The 20,561-nt window shown below is 51.5% G+C and overlaps 1 protein-coding gene and 1 long non-coding RNA gene across 5 annotated transcripts in view; one reads left to right on the forward strand and one right to left on the reverse strand.

Moving 5' to 3' along the window:
• The first annotated feature begins 1,780 nt into the window (after positions 1 to 1,780).
• On the forward strand, positions 1,781 to 17,071 carry LOC308058957. Its single transcript, XR_013926067.1, has 2 exons — positions 1,781 to 12,984; positions 14,310 to 17,071. It is a non-coding gene; the product is annotated as an uncharacterized lncRNA (long non-coding RNA).
• IRF2 (interferon regulatory factor 2) overlaps positions 16,002 to 20,561 on the reverse strand; it is a 43,346-nt gene continuing 38,786 nt past the window's right edge. For all 4 annotated transcript variants that reach the window (XM_080375496.1, XM_080375499.1, XM_080375498.1 and 1 more), the window contains exons 9-10: positions 18,802 to 18,848; positions 16,002 to 17,377 (exon numbers count right to left, since the gene is read on the reverse strand). In XM_080375496.1, coding sequence (XP_080231622.1) covers positions 17,066 to 17,377; positions 18,802 to 18,848 — 359 coding nt within the window. In that variant the 3' untranslated portion in view covers positions 16,002 to 17,065. The remainder of the gene's footprint in view (positions 17,378 to 18,801; positions 18,849 to 20,561) is intronic.

Below are 20,561 nucleotides of genomic sequence, written 5' to 3' on the forward strand. Positions count from 1 at the left end.
AGATGGAGCGGGGTATCCCCCAAGGCGCCGCCCCAGAACAGTGGGGCTGGACTGCCACCATGCTCCCAGAGCCACCGTCATCTCTGCCACACTCGGCTGTCCTTGTCTCCCTGTGTTCACGTGTTTACATTTCCATTTAAATTTACCTGCAAGTCTGATTTTTCCAGAGTTTTAGCATGCTTGGTTTTGATAGGTAATTGCTACAGCCCTATAATATGTTTTACTGAGAGTTTATTAATCTGCTCCCAGCTCTAATTCCGTCTTAGCCTAGTTTTGCCTAAGGAATATGAAATATTCTCTTATTCCCAGAGCAACAGATGCAAATGGCATCCTGAGGATGGGAAGCTCATCAAATAAAAAAAAAGTATAATACATTTCACTGATATTTCAAGCAACGCTCTGTCTTGCGTTTCTTTGAGAGGAGACACTGTTTCCTGACCTCTGGGTCACTCTGAAGTTTTACCTTGCGGAAGCTGTGGGGGAACACGTCATGGTTTTCATTTGTTTTCCTAAAGAAATTCTGACTCAGTGCATCCTTTTATGGATTAGCCATATACACTACGGAACAACGCTGGGGTTTATCCCATTTTTTTCCCCTTTTGCAATCTGCAGACAAGGTTTCCTCTTTTGATCAAAATTGGGTTTGACCACAGGCGTGATGAAACCAGAGGAAATCTCAGGGACGTTTTTCCCACTGCAGCAGAGCTGGCGAGTGCCCAGCGATACCCGCAAGGCCACGGGTGCCTGCTAGCCAGTTCTCTTCCTAGAGCTTAGTAAGGGCTTCAGGCCAGATTTGCGCTACATTTCGTACCAAAAACCTCCTGACTTGCCACTGGGTCTTACCACCCACCCACTTCTGAAAGTCCTGCTGGGTGGGAGTTCCCACTGTGCTGCTGTCAGCCTTCGTAAACAAAAACCGTATGAACTATTCATCTGAAACTCGGATGAATCACGTTTCTATTGTGTCAGATGTTTTTGAGGGAAACTTCAGTTGCAAAGCGTGATTTCACAACTGTAAGTTTGGCATTCGTTCTTTTTCTTCTTTCTTTCTCTTTTGGTATTGTTTGTTTTTCTGACCTCTAATGCAGGCACAGAAAAATAATTGAGGTGCTATTTCTTTTTAGGCTGAGATATATACGTGATATGTCATACTAACCTCAGTGGATGTACAAAGCTGCACCTTTTTTTGTGTAATACTTTACCAAGAGCTCAGAAACCGAGGCTAAATTTCACTCCAGAGATAGCCTGAGATTTTCCTGCGCACCGGAGGATACCGAGGGAATGTTTCGTATAACGCTGGCTGATATTTAATAATTTATTAATAAATTAATAAAATTTAATAAAAGATTAGTGACTGGAAACAAGGAGTTGAAACTTGTGCTGAATCCGGCCATTCCTCCATAGACCGCAGCATGGGAACTGCTCACTGCAGGGTTAGTCAACTCACCACTTTTTACTGAACACAGACCTTTTTATTTAAATTTCGCTTCTTCTCTCAGTTTTGGGATGATACACGATTCCAAAACGAAGTTCCCGTTTCTTTGCTCTCTCTCCCCGACGCTTAGCAGGGCCCATGCAAAGCACGGCTGAGGGGGAGGGCTGAGCACACGGTGCCCACGCTGTGCTCGTGGCACACGGTGCCCACGCTGTGCTCATGGCACACGGTGCCCACGCTGTGCTCATGGCACACGGTGCCCACGCTGTGCTCATGGCACACGGTGCCCACGCCGTGCTCGTGGCACACGGTGCCCACGCCGTGCTCATGGCACACGGTGCCCACGCCGTGCTCGTGGCCAGGCAGCCCCTGCGGTGAGCAACACCAGGCATCCTGGGGAGGCGGGGGGGATGGAAGCAGCTGCTGCAAACAGCTAACACTATGTAAGGAGAGAAGTCTTCACAGGTTAGACACCAACGTATTGCAGGTCGATTGCTCTCTGCTGAATGCACAGGGGATAGGCAGGTTTGGCAGGCCCAAAGGGATGCTGATGGCTGTGTGCTAGAGCATCTCCTGCCCATGAACAGGGCAAGCGGTACCAGCAGGAACAAGCCAGATGCTCAGGAACTTGCAGGACTGTTCATTGCACGGGGCTTAAGGGAAGTGATGCACCCTCCTGGGGTGCAGTTACCCGCTCCTGAAGCAGCAAGAAAACACACGCTTCTCCCTCAGACAGGTAAACCAGGCTTAAAACAGGTGATCGCACACTTCATGCAGATCAGAGATGGCTGTGTGCCAAACTCCTGTCTTAGCACCGTCCCGGTAAAGTGGGGAATGACATCTGATGTATGCATCACATATCATGCTCCGTTGCATTCAGAAATTGCCTCACTGCTGCTATTAAAAAAAAATAAAAATAAATCATATCTCAGCATACGCTCATGAAATCTGGAGTCATGGCACAGCAAAGCAGAAATAAGGGACTAGCTCAGGGTATGGAGACCCCATCCCCAGCGTGAAACAGAGCTCTGTCCTCCCCTGGCTCACCTTCATGCAGGGGACAGATGCTCTCCCGTGGGGTGTCAAGAGGGAGGTGACCCCTGTTCCATGACTCTGTGCTGGCCTTGCCCTGAGAGTCACTTGTCAGCGGACAGCCTGGAAATGGGTCTATCTCCAGTGTGCTCCCTCTTGCTGCTGGTCCCCAAGGCCACCTCTGGGCATGGACACTGCAGCCACACGCAGGAATCCGGCTCTGCATGCCTGCAAACTGCTTTCAGAGAAGGAAAGTGAGGGTGGCTAGTGGGAACTCTCCCCTGGTTTGCATGTCTTGCATAATGAAACAGCATTTCGTCCACAGCTGCTACGAAATGGCCAAAGTACTGATGAAGCAATGAGATACAAGAAATCTCTGGTTAAAAGTGATTACCTGTGTTTATTTCTTAAAAAAAAACCTGTGAATTAGAAGAAAAAAAAAATAGTTTCAGCTTGGTTTCTGGAGATCCAGCCATGTCAGCTGCTTCTCCAGCTAGTAAATCCTGCTCAAAAACTTCTCAGCCTGGTGGCCACTTTCACCCAGCTTGCAAAGAAAGGGTAGAAGAACTCTGCAGGCAGAGAGGAGGACAGAGAAACAGTCATATTGCCTTTCTTCCCCCTTTCCCTTCCAAGTCTAGGCTTTCTAGGTAAGTTTTGCAAGACTCCCAGAGGTACAGAGTACTGCCTATGGCCCCCGACCGACAGCTACGCTTGTTTTCTGCTCTGCTTTGTCACCTTAGAAACTCGTTTTCTACCTCTGCTTTTTATCAGATAGCAAAAGCACAGACAGCTTGCTGCCCTTCACACTGTGGGGACAGCCTGTGCGTGTGTGCAGGCACACGTTGTGCACCCCAGGTCACCCCGGGAAGGCGAGGCTGGCTGCAGCCCACCACCCCGCAGGCTGGGCTGTGGAGGGATGCTCAGCTCAGCGCAAGCGGGTCTGCTGCGAGCGGGGCTTTCTGGACCAGGCAGAGTGGTGCTGAGCTAAGGCCACGCGTCCTGCAGTTCCCTCCTGCTGCAAAAACAAATCCTTTCTAAGCACCTGCTTCCTCTTTGAAAGAAAGTAACACTCTTCAAGTGAAAACCAGACAATGGTGAAGGAAGAGCTTTTAAAAAAAACCCTTAGAAATAGGTTCGTTCATTGCACACAACGGGCTTTTTTCTTTGCACAGTTGGCAGTACAGATGTGCAAGGCATCTGCATGTGCTGCCTCTTCAGGGGATGCTGTACCCCCCAGCCCATCCCCCCCCAGGTCAGGCAGGCAGCGTGATGGCAGGCAGCCCCAGAGCACTCTGTGGCAGCAGGCACCGGTGATGCACTTGCACATGCCCAGCTGCTGATGCTTGAGAGCTCCGCTCGTGCTGGCAGGCATCCCAGCGTCGGCAGCGCCTCTTCCAACCCACCTTTGGTACAACCCCCACGCACTTCGCACAGCACCAGTTAGCCAGCTGGTATTTGTAGTCCCTCGGTACGGTTATGCTGCTCCAGTCCATGCCACTGGACCCTCAAGCAAAGGTCAGCCCCAGTCCAGTTTGGTGCCCAGGCAAGTCATGGTTGATGCCGCCGCAGCGCTGCGGGGCCCCTGCACGCCCACCCTGCTGCCTTTGGCCCGGGAGCACCCACTGACGAACGGCAGCTCTTGTGCAACCGTTTGTCTCTGTTTGTTGCCCCAGTGCCCCGGGAAACCTAGTTTTTGTAGGGCTGGGCTGAGGTCCTGCAGAGGTGGCACCAGCGACATGTGCCCAGGGACTGTCACCAAAGACTCTCACTTGCTAATGCATTTGTCCAGGTAACTGAGATGTAACACGTGCCCAAACCATGCATGCGCTTCTGAGAAATCTGACCACATACGGCATGTCTTCGCTTTCCTAGCCTGTATATCTGATGAAATCAGAATGTTTGTTTTATAGTTAAATTATCAGGCAATTGCTCTGAAGCAGCTGAAGAGCCGTATTTTTCCATACAATATGTAGCTGGATGGAGAAATCCATTGCCAGGGGATATTAGAGTGTCTAAAGGCATGAACAGGGTCAAAAAGTAATCAGACACATTTGTGCAAGGCCTGTCCATTGGGACTATTAAATACAGTCATTCAGATGCAACCTCCAGCCCATAAACTCTCCAAAATGCTGATTAGTAAATGCTGGGAGGATTTACCAAGGAAAAAATCACTCTAAACCTGCCCTGGCTCCAATAATCTTGTCCAAAACACTTGTCCAAAAGCCTGGAGACAGGATACTGGTCCAGTCGGGCCAGTGATCTGACGCACATCCCTCCTCCTGTTGTAAAAACTGCTGTGTGGCCATAATAATTCATCAGCTGGAAAGAGCCCAAACTCAAAGAACAATGCCATGGCACCAAGCACATATTTACTTAGGGGAAGCAATGAGAAAAGTAGTTTTGCTCCAAGCAGAGTAGAAACACCTACTACAGTTCTACAGAAGTGCGATGCCCGTGGTAGATGTGCTCAGACTTCCCCAAAACTGCTGCCCAGTCATGAAAAACATGGAGCTGAGCCCAATGCTCTTGGTTAGTGCTGCCCATCTGGTAGGAAACGCACCCATATCTGCAGGAGGTGCTCGGTTTAGCAGGAATTTAAACAGAGAGGGGCCAGAGAGGAATGATCTTGATTTTTTTTCAAAAAGTTTATAAAATATTTATACTATTTCATTTGTAAGTGTGAAGAAGGCTGCTTAGAAATAAGGTGGCCAGGCTTTGCCCTGGATCCTGGGAAGCAGCGATGATGTACAGTGTGGGGTTCCCGGTGGAGAAAGTATCAAGTGGGAGTTTCCAAGGCAGCACTGCAGCAAAACCAGCTACCGGTATTTTCTGATGGGTGAGGAGGTGTGCAGGCTGCCAGGTGAAGGACAGGGCTGGCTGGCTAAATGACTCTGAGCTCTGTGAAACGTGCTGCTGCTACAATAAGGGGCATGACAAAGATGTTCAAACCAAGCTGAAGGCCAGAAGACACTCCTAAGATTAGAGGTCTTCACCAGCTCGGTCTCTGCCAAAAATCCAGAAGGACTGGCCTCAGCCCAAGCAGGTAAATTTTGTCATGCAGATAAAATTCTGGGCATAAATTTGGCACAATTTTACCCTTTTTTTTTTTTTTTTTTTACCCAAGAGCATTATTTACCCTTCCAAGAAAGAGGGTCCCCGCTCTTTCCAAGCCAAGACACAGCCTTCAGAAAGGGGACGCAGGCTCTGGCCAAACACAGCTGCTTGGCCACAGGGAGAGGTGCCTGGGCAAAATGCAACTGGCTCGTGAGCTGCAGCGGTTCCCACCAGCCTGAGCCCCCAGGACCACCAGCCGTGCCCCCCCACGCAGCCCCTGCACACCTGCTGCGGAGGCACCTGGGGCAGCAGGCGAGCTGGTGTGGGTAGCGGTCCTGGTGGGTATCGTTGCTAACTAGCTCCATCCTAACGAGGAGGCTGGGCCTTAGGGATATACCATGAGAGCTGTTGTAGCTCTCAGGGACAAGGCACCTTCTCCTCCAGGTCAACGAAAGCCGTCGGAAAAAGCAGCGGAGGTGCTGGGTGGAACGTCCTTCTCTAGACCCCATGGCAGCACTCCTCTAGAATCCCTCAACCCCCCTTCCCTCTGCCCTTGGTCTCCAGCAGCATCCAGGTCCACTTCTTGGCTTCATTGCCCAACCCTGTCCCTGACGACCTTCCCCGCCTTCCACTGGAGGCAACTGGCTTGCGGTGGGCAGCTTGCTTTTCCTCACGCCGCTCCTTAAAACCGAAGCCTATCTTCGTAACAACTTCAAGCCAGCACACGGAGAAACATCCCAAGGATGACAAAAATAAACCAGGCAGCTGCAGCTCCGCCGAGCCCAGGCTTTCCTTTGTAAGGCAATCAAGCAGCCCGATTGTCGCACGTCATTTAGCGTGGGGGGTGGGGGGAAAAAAAAAAAAAAAAAAGCCTCTCATTGAGAGGGTGCCAGCCGCCAGCGATGATGGACACCACGCATCTGGCATCAGGTACCGGCTCCTGGCGCGGCACTGGGGCTGTTTGTGCTGCTGCCGAGGGAAGGGAAGTCACTGCACATCCTGTTGGCTTTACCTGAAGTGACCCAGCCGGGACGTTGTTTTAGCTTGGCAGGTCTGTGGTGTTTATGTGTGCGGAGAGCGAGAGGGGTAATGATCCTCCCAAAGCCGTCATGGATACGGCTGTCCTGCGCGTGAACGCTCTCCATCCCCCGGAGCAGCGAAAAGCTGCTTACACAAGGAGATGGCGTTTGGTTAATGAAAGCAGCTAAATAAAAATATCATCACCCTGACCCGCTGAGACGGATGTTCCTTTAGCTAATTCCCCTTTTTTCCCCTTTCATCACAGCTACATTACCTCAAATTAGCATTTACAGCAGACAGTCAGAGTGGATCAGTGGGATGTGGTAACTTGTTCCCATAGCTAAGCCTGCAGTGAACTTGATTTAGCATCATCTGCCTGCTTTTGAAGACCTTATTCAGACGGAAACTTAAGAGATTTAAGTAAAATTATTTAGATCCCAGTTATCCAGATTTCCATGAATAAATGTGGACTTGCCATAAATGTAATTCCTTGCTATCTATCATGCTGCTCTGGTTTCGCTTCTCCTCCATCCCATCTGGAACCCAAACCCGTGTAAAACCATACAATGAACAGGCTGCGGTGGGGGTAACTTCAGCAGAGGTGGCCTCACAGCTGTACGAAGGAAGGCTCGCTATTAGTGTCACGAACTCCCCACTCACATTTACCAGTCGCTGTGCTGGCGGCGAGCACCGAGCTGCTGGTCTCCAGCTGCAGCAGAAGCCAGTTGGGATGCTCAGCTGCACCCAGCCCCCAAGGCAGGATGCGCTCAGCCTGGCGGGGGGCATGGCTGGGCAGCCTCCCCAGGAGAGCAGGGGGGACAGGCATGGCAGCGTGGGTCATTCATCTCTAGGTAACTGATCCTAAACTGATCTTGGTTTTTTTTTTTTTGCAGAAAGTCTGCGCTGACATTTGATTCATTCTAGAAGAGCCCTTCGAAATGCTCATGAAGAGGTCTTGTATCAGCTTTGCTCATGCTCATCATTTACATTTTCCCTGTAAATTTTCCTCCACCAACCAAACGAAAAATGCTCAAGTCTCTCTGTAGTACCAAGAAACTTGTGTCTCCGAACAGCAGCTGCTGCAGACGTAGCAATATTGTCCCAAAATGCGCTGTGCCATGGCACCGTAAAGCCTTGCGGCAAAACCGGAATCATCTCATTTTCTCCAGCAAAGTACAGCAAAGGCAAAAGGAAGCTGCAAAAAGTGCCAATGCAAGGATGAGTCACACCACGTGTTCCAGGGCAGTGGAAACCTTCGGGGAAACAGCTTTTAGGGAAAGGTGTCATGAACAGCATCGTCTGCAGGGTCCCCTGCCCTCGTGCCAGCAGCGATGTGGCTGTGTGGAGCGGGGGCACTGCAGCACCCCAAGGTGCAGTGTCCCACGAAGGCAGCGGGTGCATGGCTGTATGCCTACTCCCACCGGCACAGGGTGGCCCCCCGCATCGTGTCGGGAGGAGCAGGGCTCCAAAAACTTGGGGGCAGGGGAAAGCCCCACGCTGCTGACCGAGGGCTGCTCCGTGCCGTGTTTCGCTATAACGCGTGTGGATTTTTTTTTATCCTCAGGTGGCTGTCCGCTGGAGGCAAAAGGTTTGGGCAGCGCGCTGGGCAATGCTGGTCTCTGCCCCAGGAACAGTGTGTTCTCTACAGATGCCCAGAACGCTGCTGGAGGCTACTTACAAGAAGGTGAAAGCACCTAGCCATGCAACTCTTCTTTCATTTACTAACTGGAGAAAATGGGGAGCCGGGGTGGCGAGGGGTGTTGGGGACCTGCAAACTGACGGGGGAGCGTGCAGGGGAAGGCAACCAGGGAGGAAGGGTAATGGAAGACCAGACCAAAAGGAGTAGCAAGAGGGCTCCAGCTGCTGGTGTCACACCGCGCACGTGTGAAACGGTTCAAACCCAGCCAAAGAAAGCAAGCGGTGAGGGGAAACGAAATGGAAAACAAAAACGAAGGCAGGAGGAGCATTTGGCATCGCAGCAGCCCCAAGGGTGCCTGGGCAGCCAAACGTGACCACCAACCGCCTCCTGTCAGCTCAGCACAGCCTGCCCCGCTTTAAACGGTTTTGAAGGCTTTAAACGGGGGCATTAAACTGGTTTTGAAAGCCATTAGCTCTCAGGGGCTTGCTCCAGAAACAGACCCGTACCCCTACTGATGAGTCCGTGCTTTATTGATCGCCCTTAAGAGAACAGCGTTGAGAAAGGCATCCCAGCTGCTTTCCCTGACAGACCCGCGCCTTGCCCCATGCAACAGGAACAAAAAAATGGCTTTTACAATGTTACAGTGAGTTGGTTGGCATTATTCTTTTTTTTCAGTTCTTTGAAAAAAAAAAAAAGGAAAAAAAAAAAAAACCCAACAAATTTGCCTGACAGTAAAAATAGTACCGAAACCTGAAACTTGACAGCATTGACTGTGAGAGATAACATCTTTAAACGGGCACATGCAAAAGCAAGTGCTACAGCAAACGTCCTCAGCATCCACCCAGTTTCCTGCTGCTCCCCCACATTTCGGGGCAGAAGCTGCGAGGGGTTAATGCAGTACCCCGCCAAACCCCCAGCCTGCTGCCTGGGGTTGGATGCCTGCAAAGTTCACCTGCTCCCAAGAAACAGTCTGGAAAAAGATCTGCAAAGGTACGAACTTTAAAGGGCAGGATGAGGTATATAAAGCAGCTGAGAAACCGTACATCAAATGGGTGGAGGGGATGAAGGCAGCACCGTCAAGCAGCCTCCGGAGAGGAGCTACAGCACTAGGGTCTGAAAGAGGTAGCCCTTACAAAATTCAAAATCAACCCAGTAACTCCGATTCGTCTCCACCATCTCTCCACCGACGGTAGCCCGTCTGAAACAAGGAGGCATTTCCACTGATGTTTCACCTCCCGAGGCCAGTCCAAAAGTAGCTCTGAACAGAACCCATCGAGGAGGCCAGGCAGTGCTCGGAGCTGCAGCCGCGGGAAGCTCGCCAGCACGCCTTTTAGCTGCTGCTGCTGAATTATTGAGTCCACAGGCGTGTCATCGAGAACAGAACCGGCCCAAAGGAGCTACCTGCCATCAGCTACTCATCAAAAACCAACACACTGAACGCAGATAGGGCTCCCTCTGCCTTTGCTGGTTTATTTAAAGCTGCCACCCAGAGAAAAGCTCATTCGAGGAGCTGTAACATCCAGCAGTTGAATTTCGTGCACCCCAAATCTTACTGCAACTGCTTTTACCTCCTCGGAAAGCCCAGCGCCCCGGACCAAGCACTGCCTGTGGCAGCAGTTGCTGTTGGTCCCCACTGTTCCTCCCCACCGCTATTTTCATGATTGTTGACAGAAAAGTCCTGCACCTGCTGCTCTCACCGCAGAGGAGGAAACCCTCCCTCCAGCACCCTCTGAAAAGGTCACTGGGCTGTTCCTCTGCTGCGGCGGCGGCAGGGACGCAGCACGGCCTCTCCGGCAGGAGAAATGCCTGCACGCGTGCTGCCAAGTCCCCACCACTGGTTCATCCTCGTGCAACCCAATCAGCAAAAGCAATTAACAGACAGACAGCAAAAACAACCGCCGTGAGGTGGCCGGGATGGAGCTAACCCAGCCTGCCGCTGGGTCACCGGGCGGGATGCTGCTGTACTGGGGCGCAGCGGGAGGGATCGCTTCCCGCACGCATCTGACGATGTGAGCCGGGGGTCCTGGCACCTGGCCCCCATGCACAGCCTTGCAGGGCCACCATCGCACCGCCCTGGCCACCTCCCGGCTCCTCTGCCAGGCGGCTGACCCCAGCTGGCGACCAGGAGGGACAGGCTGGACAAAGGGACCTGGCAGCACCCGACCTCCCCCTTTGGGGGAAGCCCCAGCTGCAAGTAGAGAAAGGAGACTCATCTCGAGCAAGAGGGAAACGACTGGAAGGCGAAGCTGGTTTCTGCTGGCCCAGGCAGAAGCCCTGCAGCAAATCTGGTGACTCCAAGGAGCCCGGAGGTGACTCCAAGGAGCCCTGCCTGGACAGGCAGGGGCAGTTTTCATACTTCGTATGGGTGCATCTTTCTCCCATTTATCCAAGTGCACAGTCAATGTATTTTGCAGTCCTGTGGCAAAGCAGCGTGCAGGTTACGTACAGCTACTGCCTCCCAGGTACTTCCAACAAAGGTGCGAGTGCATCAGGATGTGCACGGAGCTTCACCGCCCGCCCCGAGCCCCATGCATGCAGGGAGGGAAGGAAGGGGGCGGCCACGTGGTTACACGCAGACAGGACCCAAGGCCAGTGCTACCTGCTGGGGAGAAAAAACCAGTAAGGGCCTGGTCCTGGGGAATTTTAGGCTGATGCACCTATCGTCATTTTGAATGGGATTCGAGTATCTTCGTGTGTGAGGATCTTGTCAGGAGTGGCAGCCCCAGACACCAGCAGGAACCTGGGTTGTAACATTATGTGGCTCACATGCAAGCACACCTGGATAAATTCATGCTTGGGGCCATTATTTCTTTTTTTTTTTTTTTTTCACATTCTGCCTCATTTTTTCCATTATTTCAGCTGAGTTACAGAAAGGATGATGATCCTGCCTTTGCAGGAGTCCTCCAGAAGCTCTCTTGGTCCCTTCCAAACCCAAGAAAAAATTGTTTACTTTCATTCATTAACTCTCCTGCAAAAAATGTACGTGCCTGGGCTCAGCTTTCCTGGGCAATGGAACAGACCCCCCCCCAAACCCAGCTCCCCTTAACTGCTTTGTCTGTAAATTCATCTCGTGGACACAGGTATAAACATTCCCCCTATGGAAATACCATCTGCCTCGAGGCACCATCACTCAGTAAACTCGTGTCTGGGACGAGAGCAGAAGAGCGTGTAAAATTACCCTCACGGCATGTGTCGGACTCGCTCCTTTCAAACCCCGAAGACCCTGTACTTGACCTCTTCGTTTTCTCAGGTGCTCCAGAAATGTTTATAGTTCGGTGCCTCCTCTGAGCGAGGGTGGGCTGGCTCCAGTCAACGTGACAAATGCAAGAAGCACAAGCCCAGGCGATGGATGTCAGCAAGAGCCGAGAGTGAAGCCACCCGGAGTAAAAGAGGGGTGATTTCCCTTGTGGTAAATCTGCAAATACAGGAGGAGCCTGTGCTCTGTTTTCTCCTTTTCACTAAATACTGCCGCTCCTGGCTTTTTCTCAGACTTCCAAGCAGCTGTCTCTGTGGCTGCCGCCTCCCTCGCAGCCAGGTCCCCGGCTGACACCACGGGGAGCCTTCAGCTCCATGGCCTAAACCCCTGATCTGCCAAGGATCCGAGATGTACATCGTCATGCTGAGCCCCGCCAGCCGATGCCCCCCGACACCCTTTGCACTTCAAAACCACGGAGCAGGGGCCCAGAGAGGCAGCAGCCTCCATCTGTGGGGACACTCAAAATCTGACCAAGGCTCTGAGCAACCTGACCTGCCTCTGCAGGTTTGGAGCAGGCGTTGGGCCAGATGACCTCCTGAGGTCCCACCTGACCCAAATCGTTCTACAGCTCCTGCTGTAGATCAGGGTGTCCCACTGATGAAAAGTTCCTGCAAGTCTAAAAAAAAAAACAAACTGGTGCCAGATAGAAAAGCCAGCTTTTGCTAGGTCCTTGCTGAGGAAGAGGCTGCTGCGTGGGTTAACCTTTCACTAGAAAGTTCGTAAGGAGACCGGGTGGTGGGAGAGAGGCAGGCTGCGTGACTGCCCTAACCAACCCGGGAGCTTCAGCAATACCTTGCACCCCAGGAAACGTTCCTGAACGCAGCCCAGATCCCAAGCAAACCTGTCTTCTCCAGTTCTGCTGCTCCCCAGATGACTCTCCCCCTACCTGAGCCACACGGGCAGCCCTTTCGCGGGGACAGACTTTGCCAGAGACCTTGGTACGCCAGCTCCTGGCTAGCTGAGCTCCCCCAAAGGGGGCTTGCTGGAGCTGTCGGAGCACGGGCAGCACCCCGGCCACAGGCTGTGTGGGTGCTGCTGCAGGGGGAGAGCCTGGCCCTTACCTCCCCCCAAGCCTCCCCTCGGGGAGATTTCTGCAGGCTCGCCTGCTGACCACATCACAAAATTGCACCGTGAGGTCGACTCGGCATCACTCGCGGTGCTAACGGGCAGGCAGCTGTTTTCCAGTGCTTCGGAACCGAATTGCTGGTTGCGCTGTTAAAGGCCGGATGGCTTTGTATGACTTGGTGCAGTTTTGCAAAGCAGGGATAACAAACGTCATCAAACACTGTGTTTCACAGAATAAACGTCTGATGCCCCAGCCTCGAGAAATCCTCCTCTGCATTTACACCACCCCGTGGCTGGCCAACTGCTTGTGGCCTGAGCGAGCTGCTGAGGCGTCACCGCCTTTGGGCGGTGGATATTCTCTTTGATGGAACAGTGTTATGGATACGTACTGTAACTCCTGTGCTTGGATACCTCTTGGAAGAGCTTCAAACATATAAGCCCTGGGAAAAGGGGAATTTACCAAGTATGCACGCCACCCCAGAGGTATGTGTGCGTCTCTCCTATCGCACAGCTACCAGAGCAGGGTGGTGGTTAGTGGTTTTGCAGCTCGGCTGTCCTCCCTGCAGGACCAAGGGGAAAGCATGCCAAATTACCTGGCCACCAGCATGCTGGCACAGACCTCCACGTGGAACAAACGGCCGGAGGCAGGACGTGACCCCGTAACTTGCTTTAGCTACGTACAAGTTAGTGCAGGGGTCGGACTGCAGGTGCCTGCCTTTCCCCACCGCCTGCTCCTGTTTCAGATGGCTGATGCTAAGAGCAGCAATCCTCCTGGCAGTTTACTTCGTAGACAAGCATTTATACACCCAGAAACATTAGGTTTATTTTTTTATAAAATTGCTAGGGGGGGAAGCCCCTGGGCAACCGTCTCCTTACCCTAGTGACCAGCAGGGCTGGCTGAAGGCAGGCTCTCGCCCAAAGTCACGCAGGATGCACAGAAAAGGCAGCGTGGTCCTCACTCCTCTCCTGCAGCCCGGTCAGATGCCGGGCTCATTGCAGGCACCTGCGTGAGCCCTGGGGGCTGAGCAAGTTGAAATGTTTCACCGCCAAGGGCAAATGCGTTCCCTCCCTCAGATGGACACCCAGGACGGAGCTCAGGGAGCACTTGTGCAAGAAGGTCAGGCGTAAAAGAGGGGCTTTGCAGGAAGGTACGAAGCCTCCGAGATGCCTCCTCAGTGCTGTGGGTGAGGGGCAGGGAGCTCCAGCTGCTGCTGCGAATAAGGAAAGCCCACTGCCTCTCGCAGTACGTAATGCACAGGACACGGCTGCCGGCCTGGAGGCCTGCAGAGACGTGGCAACATCTAACATTGGCAACCTGAACGGGGAGGCTAGGGCTGGCCATCGCAGAGGTGAACAGCAGCCCTGCTTTAAGAAAAGCAAAAGCTTTCAGTCAGCTCCGTTTGCTTCAGAAGATGCTTCCCAGCCCCCCTCCCCCCCCCCAGCTCTACCTCTGGGCTGTCTCTCAGCCTTAACACTTAACGCTAAACCCAGGCTGCGCCGCAGGCAAGAGCCTCCCTCCGTCCACAGACTAAATGGTCATCAGAGGAGAAGATGAGTGCCAGCACTTGGTTTCCATCGCATGACGCTCAGCCCCACGCGACTGAGCCTTCCCCTTCCCTCAGCCCTGACCCCTGCAGCCCCCCCTTCCCAGCAGCCAGCCTTCCCAAGAGAAGGGCTCCAGCATCAGCCCTCGGTTGGGTTTGGTGGCCCTTTCCCAGCCCCAGCACAACTGCAGCTCTGGGCTTTCTCTTCACCTCACCCAGCTCTTCCTTCCTCACAAGAAAAGCTCATCAGGACTCTTCTCGCAGCCCCAGGGGTCCCTGGACATCCCTTTTCCCAGGGCAGGGAACTTGCCACCCAAAGAACAGCTGGAAGAAAGGGATTCACGAAGCCTAGAAGAGAATTTCCTTGCTAGAAATATTCAAGACTTGGTTTGACAGTGTCCTGCATAACCTGCTCTGAGATCCTGCTTTCAACAGAAGGTCGGACACCACGTGCCCCAGGGGTCCCTTTTCCAGTCCCATCTCGTCTGTGAATCCGTGAGGACCCTCCCTAACGAACAAGAACACATCATCTTAAAAGGGGCTAGGAGGTGTTACAGAGCAACTTCCAAATTTTAGCTGGGTAGTCTGGAAAATCTTCCAAAATTCAAAGCAGACCGTGCTAAAAAAAATATAAAAACAATCCCAAGTGAGCCCCAAAACCAAGAAAAAGAAACCTACCGTGAGCCTCATAACCCTGCTGGCAAAGGACTGTAGCACTCGCCCCCCTACACGCATAGAGACACAATCTCCTCGGCGAAGACCAAACCTTGTGGCCTCTGGACCCAGAGGGCCACTGGAAGAGTAAACGCACGGCCAAGTGAAACGGGCAGACCAGAAAGTTTACGTACCGTGATTCTAACCATTAAAGCCTCACTTCAAGTACTGCTTTGGGGCTTCCACTTCTTCCCAACCCTAACCAAAGCCCTAACCATGTTTTCCCAGACCACTGGGCAGTGGGTTGGCAAGACAAAAAGTGCAGGTTTCACGTGGACTTGTGATGAAATTTGGAATGCGGCATCAGTTAGGGACACAGCAAAACCCTAAATCCTATTGTTTGCTTTCCCTTTCCAACAGCCAGTCAGCACATCTCCCTGATCCAGCTATTTTGGTGCGTGTTACTGCTCCTCGGCCCACCTGGCTCCGCTATCTGTTGGGCTGGTACCAGAAAGGTAAGCACACCTGAAGGACACTCTGTGTCCACACATTTCACACACCTGAATCAATCTGTGCAACTCCCCACGGCTTCAAAACCCGCCAGAGGGCAAGTGCTCTCAGTTTCTGCCCATGGCAGTGACAGCCCAAAGCACAGAGCACTTCGCCTAGGGCACAACCTGTCCGCCACCATCACGCAACCCTGCGAGCCACCGCACACCCTTAATCAGATACTCGACAGCTTCCCTCAAAGACCCAGAGGAATCGGGACTTGCCATCACATGGTAGACGTTGAAAGCCTTGGGGAATGTTTATTTGACTTCTGATTTGTTCCACTAATAAGCAGTTATCGCTTGAAACTCCACCAAAAAAAAAAAAAGAGATTTTTCCAGACAAGGAAACTGCGAGCAAGCCAAACAAGAGATCCAGGAGGAATGGGGCAAGCACAGCCGAGCCTGCACTGGGCAGGGGGGTGGACTTTCACAAGATCCCTTCCATGAGGTGATCGGCTCAAAGCCCGACCACGGAGTAACAGCAGAAGAGGTGCCCCAACTCCCAGCCCCTGCACGAGAGGCCACACTTGAGTACGCCACCTTCAAACCGTGGCTCCTCTTTCTGCCTGGAGCTACCCCAAGCACAGTGCCTCCATCCTGCTAGATGGAAGTTTCCTCCAGAAGTTTCCTCCAGAAACTGCTAAGGCGGCTCACGCTAATTGCTCGCTCCGAGAGGTCACATTCACCTATCCAACCCATGCCACCTGGGGCTTCTGAAAGATTAAAAAAAAAAGAGAGACAAGCAAGGGGATTATTAAAAATTTAACTATATACCATATTTATTATCAATCCACAGGATAATCTGATTGCTACATGAGCTCATAAAAGCTATTTCACCTTTACAAAATTAAAAAAAAAATGTGCCACAAGGATGTAATAACTGCTGATAACCAAGGACTGAATCTTAAAATTATAAATTTGCTGTAGAAAAGATTAAAAAAAATTATATTCACTTTAGAATTTTACTTTGAATAAAATATTCCCCTGTATAAAAAATAAAAAAGCTTGCTCTGGTTAGAATTAGAGTATTTTTCTTCTTCTTTTTTTAAATCTGGGAATTTGCATAATATCTCTGTAATAGGTTTCTTTTTTTTTTTTTCCTATTGTACCACGCGGCATTCAAGCATAGCAGATTAGGAACAAACATGAGAAAAGCAGTCTTAAAATGTATGAAATCCACATGGGAAGTTTTAACTTCCTTTCCTTTCCTCTATTCTTTAAAGACACTTTAGCAAGAATAGCCTTGGAAAAGAATACAAGTGGGGAGGGACCTTCAATGTGCCATTAAGTAGAGCAAGGTAATAAAAGGCCTTTTGTAAGTGCTTTCTTAATAAGGTGCAGAAGCAGACTGCAACGTTGCTAGTACTGCACTATGTACAATATTCACAATAGATTTTTCTTTATTTAAAAATATTCCAGCTAGTTCACATTTTCTCTTCCATTCTGAGGCTTTCAGTTCCATCACAGCCTTGACAGCAAGCGCAGCAGCACCACTTCCCTTGTGGTCAGTTGGTCCTCTTCTGAAACACTGGAACCTGCGAGTGGGCCAAAGTTCTTGGGTTGTTTTCCTATGTAGCAACCTTGGAAATCCGCCTGGGTTCGGGTGTACATACTGACAGCTGGAGTCCTGAGTTAAAAACACTCCGGCGCTGGAGTCGGACACAGCAATGTTTGTTTTTTTTTTTTTTTTTATTGCCAAGGCTTTACCTTAGATTTGTCTCGTGTGCGTCAAGGGATGAACCTCTCCTAGAGAAACGTAAAATACAAACCCAAACAAAACAAAGCTAAAAAAAAAAAAAACACACTGTCAAAGGCTTAGCAGCTCTTGACTCTTGACTGGGTGATGTCTGACGTTTTCTTGATGACGCTGGCCCGTGTCTCGCGGTCTGGCCGGCTGCTGCTTGTGGAGGCTGCGGACACTACTTGCGGCAGAGGGATGTCTGGGAAAGGGGGCCAGGAGCTATTGTAAGGCAGTGGGCAGCTTTCTTCTTTGATGGTGACTTGGAGGTCAGGCTTGTTGGCTACAAAAGTCGCCATGCTGGGAAGCATATGAGAAGTGTTCCTCATTCCCAGATTGCTGAGATACTGTTTGCCTTCAATGTTTTTCTTTTGCCAATGAAGTCGTCCCTAGAAAAGGTGGGGGGAAAAGGAGGGAAGTCTACATGAGCGAATGCGACTTTGCGAAGCGCTCTGAGTAACAAGAGGAAGACAGAAGCACCCACAAATTCCACAGGAATTACCCTGCCTCCAAAAGCCTGAGCCTCTAGCTGCCGGCTTCGAAGGTCTGCTCTCAGCCACTTCTCCCTTTCTAAAGTTACGTGCCTAAACCTTGGCCACTCTCCAGCACTCAAGAGGCTCTGCCCATCCTTCTGGTGCCAAACGAAGGCCTTATTCCCAGTACACTGGAGACAAATATGGACACAGACGACCAAGCACTCAAAGCTCCAAATGGAAGCGCCTCCTCCATTACCGGCGAGAGCATCCTCCCACCAACAGGCAGGCACAGAGACCCAAGGCCTCCCGAACAGCACCATCCAAACTAACAACACACGTCAGGCTGCCAGGAGAACCACTGTCACTTGATGGCGTGGCCACCATCACAGGGAGAAGGTTCACCAAGGACAGATGAGCACCCAGTCCTTTCCCCACCATGCACGCCCCAATGGCATGTTCTGTCCAGGGAGGTTTGGGGGGTCATTATTGGCAACCTACATGCGGGCTCCACCCTAACCAAGGCACGAGACACAAAACCAAGAGGGTCTGCCATGCTGTTACACCACTGCACAACCTGCAGTTCTCCAAGGAGGAGGATTCGGAGGCCTTTCGGGGTGGGGGGTGGGGGGGCACAGCAGACTGAGATTTGCAAGAGGCCTTCTGGAAAAATGCAGCTGGAACACACAGCATCTGCCCTCAGTGAGCCTTCCCTGGCCTCTAAGTACTCACGGAGATCGGCAGGTCTGGTCATTTGATGGCAGCCCCAAAAGGCATGGCAAGTGCTGGTCTTGCATAGGTGCAGCTCACGAAATGTTCACGGGGTGGATATTTTCTCCGTGGACTCCTTTCACCCAGCAATACCCAACTGACTGCTTGGGAAAATTTTTTGCCTCACATACCTCAAAGATTCAAGTTGTATTTCTATCACACATGTAAGCATTTCCTCCAATTGTATGAATTCAGGTGCCATTTAAGGAAAACAAAGCAAGCGTGCTTTCAACCAAGATGAAATACTCACTACCCAGCAACGTCAATGCACAGTATTAACAAACTAGCTGGCACTGTTGATCCAGAACATCTTACAATGCAAATTAATCTCCTTGCAGTTTGGACAGGTGAGGAGGAAAGAACTTGTAAGGATATTCGGATATTCACTCTGCAACAACCATCCAAATGGCTCTCCCTTGAACCTTCCTGGTTTGTTTTTCTCCCCCAGCTATTATTAAAATGAATACTCCATTGGTAGACAGAGTTGCAAATGGAGAAAGGGGAAGAGTATCTCAGCACGTTGCTCTTCAGACCTTGCTCCAAAGCGTAAAAACCCAGCAAACACTTACCTCTGCATTTTCTTCATCACTTGGAACACTGTCGGTTGTTTCACTTTCTGTCAAACAAAACAAACAAAAGTGAAACTCACGCTACTCAACCTACAGTGGCAAAATCCAGCTCAAAAGGCCTGACACACTACCAACAAGTGTTAAGTAAACAGAGTCAAGCCAAACCACCAGAAAACAATGAAGAAGCACGGACACCCCACTGCAGCAACAGCAATCCGAGGGCTAGACAGCACAGCTGCACTGAACAACTGGGGTAAATTCACACGGTTATCACAGTTAACGTGGCTATGCCCTGGCAAAGACAGCAGTGGAAAGGGAAGAGGCAGATCTGAGCTTCCTGGGCAGAGGGAACAGCCTCTTGCAAGCGGGGGATGCCCCCGCTCCTTTGCCCTCTCTTGGCAGCTCCAGGCCTGGCAAAGGACAAAGTTCTGTCCAAATTCACATTTTTATTCTCCCTGCAAAACCAGCAACAACTCCACCGAAGAGGAGGTAAGGGTGTTTCTGTTTCAGGAACTGTTATCTCAGCCTGCTGCCCCAGGGGCTTGTTCTCACTTCTGGCACTTCATTACTGTTGTGACACTTTGCTCTTGTTTTGCTTTTGCCACTCGTGCCCAGCCTCCACCCTAGCCTATTTCTCAACCCTTCACCCACCACTTGAGCAAGTAGAAACGCTACTACCTTCAGCCCCACCACCTCCCCCTGCCAGACACAGCCTCCCTCACCCTCGTCACTTCAACCCGAGTGCAAACAACAAGGCCACAGCTCCAACAGGATGGCCATCCTCCTGCAGCTGCATCACTCCCCTGCAGAAATCCAGAAGTTTTGCTTATATTTTCAAGCCCACGTGGGTCTGGACACAGGTCTCCCGGTGTCCGAGGGTCAGGTTCCTGGCCCATGGGCTGGCTGAGAGCGCTGTGCCCCAGATACATCTGAGACAGGGCACAAACCCCTCTTTTCAGAACCAGTCTGCAGTGATGGCTGCTGCCTCTGGCACAGCCGCCCAGTGCACAGACCCTCATCCAGAAAAGCGGAGGCCTGGATTGCAGGTTCCCTTCAGCTCATGGGGTTTTGAACCACTGCGTCCTGCTTCCTGGGAGGAAAACCCTAAGAGCATTTGGAAGAGGTCTTTCTCCACCCCCTCCCCACTGGGGCTGTGCACATAGGACTCATCCGTGCCCTAAGCCAAGGGGAACAAAGAAATTACAAGGTTGAAAGAATGATGTGATGAGTTACTGTAGCAGGCAAGGGAGCTCTCAAGTCCCATTCTCCACTCTCTGCTCTGTTACCCATTTTTTAGCCCATGCAGACTGCCTCGCACACACCCTGCACCCCTGTGACCATAAACCGTGATCCTGCCTTCACAGGGAGCAACCTCGTGCTGTGCACTGGACATAACATGAGTGCTAAGGGTGCACGGACTGTGCCTCATGGATCATGCTCCTGCACGTGTTCAGAGAGACTGGCAGCTCCTTGCCTTTCTTTCAAGGCTCAGCTAAGCATCAGGTCTAGGCAGAGCGCTGTAAACCAATGGTTTGAATTGCTCTCTCACACCCCAGGATCTAAACTGCACCCAAAGTTCTTCTGAAGCAAGGAAGCAGGGAGATGAGCTGCTCCAGACCACTGCCACAGCCAGCAGCTCCCCTGCACCAGTCTGCCTCCGTGTGCAGTACGCAGAGGAGCAGTCTGAAACGTTAAATCTAACTGCAAAGCCCTGTGAAGTTAACACTCTGCAGGGCTTCCCATTCACCGGCCCAGGTAAA

The sequence above is a fragment of the Falco punctatus genome (assembly GCF_963210335.1).
Source record: "Falco punctatus genome assembly, chromosome: 1".
NCBI classification, from domain to species: Eukaryota; Metazoa; Chordata; class Aves; order Falconiformes; family Falconidae; genus Falco; species Falco punctatus.